At 45.0% G+C, this 9,583-nt stretch overlaps 1 protein-coding gene across 4 annotated transcripts in view; it reads left to right on the top strand.

Moving 5' to 3' along the window:
- The first annotated feature begins 4,629 nt into the window (after window positions 1-4,629).
- Neo1 (neogenin 1) overlaps window positions 4,630-9,583 on the top strand; it is a 175,484-nt gene continuing 170,530 nt past the window's right edge. For all 4 annotated transcript variants that reach the window (XM_038322982.1, XM_038322980.1, XM_038322981.1 and 1 more), the window contains exon 1: window positions 4,630-4,808. In XM_038322982.1, the coding sequence (XP_038178910.1) occupies window positions 4,658-4,808 (151 nt within the window). In that variant the 5' untranslated portion in view covers window positions 4,630-4,657. The remainder of the gene's footprint in view (window positions 4,809-9,583) is intronic.

Genomic DNA, 9,583 nt, shown 5'->3' with positions numbered 1-9,583 from the left:
CCCCCCCCCGCTTACCTCTATTCCCTGTGCAGGCCCAAGACAGTTTCTTTATTAACCAATGGTATTCATATTATACAGAGGAGAATCCCACATCAGGAGTCCATAGTGCCATGGCAACAGGTGACCAGAGCAGGAAGCTGGGAGGTCACATCTTCACCTACAAACACTAAGCAGAGAGAGAAAATTGGAAGTGGGATGGGGTTTCAAATACTCAAAGCCCATCCTCAGCGTTAGACTTCCTCCATCAAGACCTTCCTAAAGTTTCTGTATCATCTACAATTAGCATTCTGGGGACCAAGTGTTCAAACACCTGAGTCTTTGGAGGACATTTGTCATGTAAACCACCACGGATTATCTATATCAGAAAGCTACATCAAAGATTCAAAATGTGATGCTGGTGATGGCAGAAACATTTGAGAGGCAGTTTCAGCAAAATTGTTTTAAAAGTTTTACCTTTATAATATGAACACATAACGAAGTATTTGAGTATAATTAGTACACTCATGTTATAGCAGAACCTGGTGATTTAGTCTTTAACTCTATTTATATATGAAGATTGGTCACAAAATCTTGTTGGAATAGATTTTAACTGGAAAAATGGGACAACCCTAATAATTAGGTATGTATGATATTTACTAATGACATCTCTGTAGCTCTACCTTTCTGTTAGATTCTAGAACCATATACCTCACAGTTTACTGGCATTTCTATTGGGACATTCAATGGATACTTTTAAAACTTAACCCTCCCCAACCCATTTGGTTCTCTCAGCCATTGTCTCTTATTTACTCAAATGCCCAAGCTGAAGCTCAAGTCACCAACATCTCTTCCCCTCACACACATCCTGGATTATCTGTCTGTCTGTTTATCTTTCTTAAACCCTCTTCTCTGTTGGAAGTCTCTTAATTCCCTCTGCTGTACTCCGGGCCACCATCATCTGCTCCCCACAGTACTGTAACAAAACCTGAATTGATTTTCTCCTTTTTGTCTCCTTTCCACTGAAACTCCAAGAAGCAGCCTGAGTGATTCTCCTAAAATGTAAACTTGAGACCAAGGTCTACTGCAGAGTGCTGGGTCTCACCCTGTCATCAGGCATCACCTTCCCCCAGCCCCAGTTTAGTGGAATGAGATGTTGTCACTATGTTTTCCCATATGTCTTATCTTTCCTTACCATAACAATCCTCAGATTTCTTTGTTATTATTATCTTTGCTGCTAACCTGGGAACTCTTGTCAATCAGGCCCATTACTGTATTCACTTAACAGAGGGCAGGACCTGAGATGCCATAAGTGCTTTATAAATGTTAAATGAATCAATAATTTTGTTATTCCCAGCACTTATCATAACTTGGCAAAGCAGGTATTTGCATGTAGTTCAATGACTTATTATTTCTTATGGGCACAGGTACAGTTGTGGCTGTGTACCTATAAACTTATAAAGTCAAATTTTCAATGAAAAAAATCAGGTCTTCAATAATATTAAATTAATAGTTGGTTCTTGGACTAAAGATATGTGATTAGCTGAATCACATATAATAAGCAAAATTAATACTGTGCTGTTTTGGCCTTAAGAAGTACCTATCTTTCATAATTAGAATTAATCAGAGATGGCTCCTTAGAACAGGTGGCCTTTGAAAGAGAAAAGGTGAGAGAAAAAATTCTTACCTAGTGGAATGCAAAGAGCAAATGCAAGAATACCAGTGTCTGTGCAGGAGTTAATTATGTTCTGAAGAGATGGGTGAATCCCAGCTGAAACACGCTGTGCTCTCTCCTGGGATTCACTAGCTAGGGGCTAGCTCTTTTCCTGGACACGGAGATGGAGCCAGGGAACGAGCTGCAGCTTTTCATTACTGGCAGCAATTAAAGCACTGAGCTCTTGCCTCCCTAATGCTGAAAAATAATCCTTTTACTTCAGCAAGTAAGATTCCTACCAAGTGTTCAATTCATAGGATTTAAATTTTCATTTAATATTTATATCAAAACATACCTAGAATACATTTCACAAGAATATTGGGTCCAGTTATTTTTGGCCTGTGCTTCGGTAACTTATCCTAGCATACAATGGCCACTCTGTTTTCTTAGCTCTACAGTTTCTTTGTGCACTATTTCTTGAACATGGGCCTCATTTTCTAACTTTGCTGAGATGAAAAAAAATGTTAATTTCAGCAACAGCTTAATATCTATCTCTTCAAAGATTTATAGCCCAGACTTTTGTAAAAATAGGTTGCTAAGACGCAGAGGCGGACTAAGGTATTTGTTGAAAATTTTGTTCTAGAGAACATGAAGGATGAATGAGGTGCCTGAAGACCCCTTTCTCAGACATGCCTTTCTAAACAAGGGGCAGGTTAATGACTCCAGATGATGATTCCTAAAAGCGCTGTCAATGATGGCACTGACATTGAAATGAAGTAAAGGATCTGAATTGCAGTCTGAGCAAGGGTTACTTTACAGTCTTACTCTCGAATTGATTTAGAATCAGTACCTCTTTTTAATCTGCTGCTCCTCTATTAGTGGTTTATTATAGAGTGGCTTTTATGAAAATTTCGATCTAATCACTAGTCAGAAATATATGATTTAGTCACTCTATTTTACAGAAAGTGCTTTAAACTTTTTAATATAAACTCAATATACACAGTAGGCTGATAAATTAATGAGACGGTTCACAGAAGTCAGACATGAAAATCAGTATGCTATTTTATTAGCTATAACTCCTTTTTTTCAAAGATGGGAGATAAATGTAAGCTTCATTTTAGAAGTCATATTATACGCAATTTTAAAATAATGAAAAAACCCCTCTATCTTAGATAGCCAAAAATTAACATTTGCAAGGCAATTTATAGTTTCCAAAGAGCTTTTCTCATCAATTATCTCAGAAAACTGAATAACGATGTGATTATTAAAGGTTAATTAAGCAAATACTTGTGGAGTAATTGGGAGGTAATCTATTTCTAATTTAACAGGTCAATCAGGGGTATTTAGGAAATATTTTTTCTGGTTAATAACTCTAACCAAAACAAGATATTTAAATGGTTTCCCTAGTGGAAAACAATAAGCGTGTGTTTGCTCTTTTAAGCCAATTGTTTCATGGAAACTGGAAGAAGGGAAGGCTCCCAATTTCACTCTTGTAATGAGGTTTCTGCGCTCTTCATTCCCCATGTCAATCCACGCTTTATAGTTTATTTTGGAACTCTGGAATAAAATAAAATATGAAGTGACAAGAGCGAGAAGGCACGGTAGGGGGTTGTTAGAAAAAAATAGTCTTTCTTGCAGGATACAACGCATTTTGGATACTGACTGTACACAGAAGGGGAATACAAATCCAACTCCTATTAACAACCTAATATGACTCAGTGAAGACCCAGCTGAGAAGAGTATGGGCACGCTCATCTGCAGTGGACTACAGACGCTTTTCCCCTAACTTTGGGTATCTCGACCTCTAGTAGTACCAAGTGCTTGAAAAGTCAATACTCAAGTGCTCCGGGTTTACTGTCCAGAGACTGATTCCCAGGTACAAAAAATGTGAGGTGACCGTCCAGGGCCTATGTAGAAGGCTACAGTGACTGCAGAGAATTAGCTCCGGGGAGAGTCACGGGGTTGGGTCCCGGCCTGGGCACCCGATGGAGGAGTGGACTCCCCGCACCTTTGTCTGAGCCAAGGCTGAGTGTCACGGCAGGGACGTGGGGCTCCGCGGTCCAGGCGGGTCGGGTACCACCCTAGAGGAAGCCAGAGGTCGGCACGGTACCGCCAGGCCCTCTCCCACGGGAACCGCGCCAGGTCCCCAGCCAGAGCCGGGCGGCTCGCTATTGTTTTTGGCGAGCACAGAAATCCGTGCGCCGACCCTCTGCGCACCCAGGTTTCCTCCCGGAGGCCATTCGGTTTCCTCTGAGGCCCTATATAGAGGCCCAGAGCAGAGAGGTGCGCGCAGGCTCGGGGCTCTGCCTCAGTTCTCCGCTCCCTTTGAAGCCGCCCGCGGAGGTGAGGGGAAATCTCTCCCTCGGATAAGGAGCGGGAGGCGGGAGGACAGGAGGCGGGTCGCTTCTCCGGGGTTTCCCTGACGCCAGCAGCAGCAGCAGCAGCAGCAGCGCCCGGCGCGCGCGCTCCGCGCCCGTGCCCGCAAGGCGGGGGGAGGGGAGCGGGCCAGCCGCCTGCCCCTGCGCCAGCTCGGCTCCACCGCCGCGGCTGCCCGCGAAGCGACCGCCGGGATTGGAGCCCGGCAGGCCGCGGGGCGCAAAGAGGGAGCCGGCGGGGAGGGGAGGCGCGCGTGCGCGGCTGTGCGCGTGCGCGTCCCGGCGCGCTCCGGCGCCCGCCCCCCACCCTGCGGTCTCCGCCCCCCTCGCTCCACTGTGAGGAGCCCGAGTCGGCGGCGGGTGGCGGCGCCTGGAACCTGGAGAGACCGAGCCACCCCCCCAGCTCTCGCCCGGAATGTACTGACTCCCCTTCTCTGCTCTCCTCTCCGCCCCGCTGCAGGAGGGAGGCGTCCCGGAGTCTTTCCCCTTGGGCGCGCGAGGGGGCCGCGCGGGCTGGCCGGGCTGGGCCGGGCTGGAGCCGAGCCTACGGCGCAGAGACCGGCTGAGGCGCGCTGAGGGAAGGGCGCGAGCGCTCCGCGGCGCTGTCGCCGCCGCTGCCGCCGCCGCTGCCGCCGCCGCTCGCGGGGCAGAGATGGCGGCAGAGCGCGAAGCCAGGCGACTCCTCAGCACCTCTTACTCCCGGCGCTGCTGCCCCACACCGCTGCTGCTGTTGCTGTTGCTGCCGCGGCCGCTGCTGTCCGGCGCCGCGGCCGTGAGGAGCGGATCCCCGCCGCAGTCTGCAGGTAAGCGGGGCCGGCCCGGGACGCCGTGGGGGCTGGGGCGCGGCACCGGCTCCCGCGGCCGCTGCGGTGGGGTTTTTGTTGTTGTTGTTTAGGATCCAGAGGGGAGCATGCGGGAACTTCTCCGTCTCGGCTCCCGTTGCTGAAAGCGGAGCGGGCAGGAGGGGCCCTTGCCGGGGTAGGGGCGCCTCCGGGGTCGGGCCCGGAGCTCTGGGGGTCCAGTTCTGTGCTTTGTACTGAGAGGCAGGTTCACCCCTCTTCTCTTTCCCCTCCCCCAGGCTCATCCCACTTGTAAGAGTGGGGCATTCTTGTGCTCACACAAGCACCAGTAGAGGCCACTACACACCTCATTAAATAAACAATCGTACAGCCAATTCATTAATTTTCAGGCAAGGATGGAGGAGGGGGCTTGAACTCTTCATTTATTTATTTTTTGGCCTGGCCACGGGTTGCCCAGCTCCTAAAGTCCAGGGAAGCACTGTTGGATCTCGAGGGACTCTTCGCTCAGTGATTGGAGCCCGAGTCTTCCGGAGAGGGGGGTGCCAAGGGGCACACTTGCCCCTTCGTGATCAGTGGTGTTGACTTAGCTGTGAGAACGCCTTGGAGAGCGGCTCCAAGTGATTGTGTGGAGCAGTGCTTCCGTTATGAAACGCCTCTTTACTGGGGATTTCAACTATGTTTCAGTGTTGCCCACTCTTAACCTATGAAGAATTTCAGGCGCCGGGTTTTTAAATAAATACTTGTCTATTGTATTTAAATGGCAGTATAAACATAGATGCTTTCAGTCTCTTTGTGTGTGTGTGTGTGTGTGTGTGTGTGTGTGTGTTTTACGCAGTACCGGAATCACCTGCATTCTTATTTAAGGGGAATCACCTGCATTCTTATTTAAGGGGGTCAGTTCCAGCCTCTGATAGTTGAGGAGCAGGACTCTTAACAGTTGAAGGGCAAATTGACCTGTGCTTTGCTAACCTTATTTGCCTAAGGTGGGGAGCCGTACAACTTGACAACTTTCATGAGATTTAAATTTTTACAACTGAAGGTCACCTGGTGGAATGCAGTGGCAATTTGTAGTTCCTAAACCAAAAACTTGTTTTCCTTTGATAATTATGAAATCATTAAAAAATCATGTCGCAGTATGATTTGACTGATAAACTCTGGAATTCTGCATCATGTGTATGTGTACATAGGTTCTGACTTGCCGGTGTTAAAAGTTTTAAATCCACACTAGTGTGTACTATCTAAACGGGTAAACAATGGTGTTAAAATTAAATTGGATCATTGATGTTGTGATACGTACATGTACAAAGTTTTGAGCACAGTTTTCAGACTTGAAATGCAGGAATGGGCAAGAGAAATGTGACAATTTTGGAAAACAAGTTTCTCTTCCTCTCTTAATTTCCTATAGAGGTTTCTATGTAGCTCATCATGTGTGTATTTGAGGTTGTAGCTGGAGTTTATGTTTAAAGTTTTTGCAGTGATGAGGTACAACACATTTGTTTTTTAATGAGTTTTCAGTGTGGTGTATAAGGGAAGACAGCTACTCTACTAATTACATAGTTGAGTGATTGTGACACATACTGCAAAGGAGACTAGGTTTTGAGAGCATGTGTTGGGGTGATTTACCTAGCCAGTGTCAGTGTCAGGGTTTCTCAGATTTGATGTGGTGGTGGGGTAGAGGGAAGAAAGCTCACAGCTGAGTAGTTGTGCAGCAGAGTCTAGAGCACAGGTCTGGTTCTCCCTGGTAGGCCTTCTTATTCTCCTTTCAAAAGGTTTTTGTTAACCCCTCTGTCTCATTCCAAAAACGAACACAAAAATCACTGCAGTGAGCAGGGGTAGTCTGTTCTGTCATGAGCTGTGGGAGAGATCAAGGGGATGGGGAACCGAGTAAGCAGTTGCTGGATCAAGCTGTCTCTCATCAGATACCATTTGCCGGTGTTGTACTTATTTACTTATTTTTGAAGAATGGTAGACTTCACTTTTGGTAGGGGAGTGAGGATGTTCAGTAATAAGTGAGAAAAATAAGGGAAATGAGTGTTTATTTTAGGGTAGACATTTGGACACATGGAAGAAGAGAAAAGAGCAGATGAAGGGATCATGCTAGAAAATGGTTAGTGGTGAGGGAATGAATCTGCACGCACACAGGTTTTGGGAAGGGAGGGCTGGTCACTGAAAAGATTTGTAGTTACCCTTGGGGAAGATGGATTGACTGAGCACCCGGTGAATTGCGAATGTTCTCCGTTGAGAGTAGACATTCTTCATAGAGGACCACAGGTTCCGACAGGCAGTTACTTGATGTGACACATTACCACATAAGGTGGTCTGTTTCTGTTTTTTTTTTTTTTTTTTTGGTTTTTCGAGACAGGGTTTCTCTGTAGCTTTTTTAGAGCCTGTCCTGGAACTAGCTCTTGTAGACCAGGCTGGCCTCGAACTCACAGAGATCCGCCTGCCTCTGCCTCCCGAGTGCTGGGATTAAAGGCGTGCGCCACCACCGCCCGGCTGGTCTGTTTCTGTTTTTAACGTCTCTTAGAAAACCTTGCTTCACATTTAGAGTAATGTTCACCCTGCTCTTAAATTTAGCTCTCCTTTGCCTTTGTCAGCATCAACCTGTGTCACTTGACTTAGTATTCATTTTTTGTTTTTTTCCTTTTTTATGTTTTTCTTTTACTCACTTCAATACTGATTTCTAACATTTGTCTCATTCTCTTCTGTCTTTGATTTTTGCCAGTAAGCTAATGACTTTTCTAGTCCTCCCCTAATTCCCCCTTGGTAGCTTCATTGGTGCAGGTCCAAAGGTAGACTCACCTTTGTTCCTCGTCCCCCATCCCTTTTTCTCAGTGGTAAAAACCAGTCCCTGGCCAGGGCTCTGACATTGTTAGAATGATTGCGTGGATTTGTCTTGTATCACCTGTCTTAGCCATGAGTGTCTATGCCCTCTCCCAAGTTAGGATCTAGAAAACCTTACTCTGTTTGACCTTTACCTCCTAGGGATTTCTTCTGTTTGTGCCTTTTCATCTGTATCCACACCTGAACTAGCAGTAGTGGCACTGTAATAAATCTGTCTCAACTGTTACCTCTAGAGGTGTGTTTTCCTATTGCAATAATTTTTCTGAATTATATTTCTAGGTGTGGAATGCCCAGTTAAAATGTCTTATTAGTAATTGTCCTGTAGTGTCTTGTTGTAGTCTAACCACTGTGGGATAGAGATGGAAAATCCTCGGTGTTCTATAACAGTCCCCAACAATCCCAATTTAAATTAGTCTCTTCTCCTCACTCTTCTAGGTACCTTTTGTTCTCCCACTCCAGATTAATTGCTGAGCTTTGTGCCTTCAGGCCTTTGCACATGCTGTTCTTTTTTTTTTTTTCTGTTAAAGTCAAATCCCACTTCTTTAACTCCTATCTTATCAGAAACCTTTTCCCCCCATTGGCTTCTCCCCCAATGTTGCCATTCTCTGTGTTCCTGTAGCTTTTAAAATATTTTGTCTTGTATTATTTATTTTCTTGTCACTTTTGTTATTCTTAATCTCTTGAGGCTTGGTACATTCTTATTCACCTTTCATCCTTGGCATACCTGAAGTGTAGGTTGCTCACTGGTTAGTTGTTAACTTGTCCCAAGCTGGAGTCATCTGGGAAGAAGGATCCTCAGTTGACAACAATGCTGCCATCAGACTGGCATGTAGGCAAGCCTGTGGGGCATTTTCTTGTGTAAGAAAGCAGGCTGAGCACGCCAGGAAGAGCAAGCCAGTAAGCAGCACTCCTCCATGGTCTCTGCTTCTGTTTCTGACTCCAGGTTCTTGCCTTGAGTTCATGCCCTGGTTTCTCTAAGTGATAGATTGTGACTTGGAGGTTGTAAGATGAAATTAATTCTTTCCTCCCTTAGTTGTATTTGGTCATGGTGTTTATCATAGCAATAGAAAGTAAACTAGGAAATGAGAAAACCAGTGTTTGTTTCGTTGTGCCCAGCCACTTTTGAACTCCTGGGCCATAGAGCATAAATATGGTTCCTTTATGTTTTTGGTGACAGAGTCTTGCGTAGGATATGCATGTGTGACAGTTGTTCCATTCCTTCTCCTCCCCTCTTCAGCCACTCTTCATGGATTTTCTAACCCTTTAATGAGCTTGGATCATCATCTTAGATATGCTACCATTTTATCAGTTTTGTCGTTTTTTTGGAAGGATACATGACTTTTCCAGAGTTGTTATAAAAAAGATTTGATGTTCTGCTCTGCCTGTCTGCTTGGACAAGGTACAAATGAGGTCATATATTTCTGGGGTGAATGCACAGGTGAGATAAGAAATGTGCTCCTTAGCAAGTTGTCTGAAAATTAATACATTATGTGGGATGAAGAAAGGACTTTCATGTGGAGGCAAGGATTTAGGGGTATGACTCATGATTCTACAATTATACATATATCTATAAATTGGGGACTACAGGCAAGCAAGAACAATTTCTTTCATACCTAATTGGATTGCCAGGAACATGAGATGTAAAATTGCTTATAAAATATCATATCTGAATAGAATAGTTTTTTTAAAAAAATATTGATTCTTTGTGGATTTCACATCATCTATTCCTATCCCATTTATCTCCCTGTCCCCTCTCATCCATTCTCTACCCTTGCAATCTCCCCCCGAAAGAAAACCAAATTTAAAAAAAAAAGGAAAACAAGATGAAACAAAGAAACAAAACAAAGGAAAAAAGAGAGAGAAGAATCTTACCATGGAAACTATAATGTGGCCAATGTAGAATAGTTTTACTATTTTTCAGCGTTAGAAATAAA

This window comes from Arvicola amphibius, chromosome 3 (assembly GCF_903992535.2).
Source record: "Arvicola amphibius chromosome 3, mArvAmp1.2, whole genome shotgun sequence".
Taxonomy (NCBI): domain Eukaryota; kingdom Metazoa; phylum Chordata; class Mammalia; order Rodentia; family Cricetidae; genus Arvicola; species Arvicola amphibius.
Note: the sequence above shows the minus strand (reverse complement) of the source record. Positions and strands in the feature narration are given on the sequence as shown.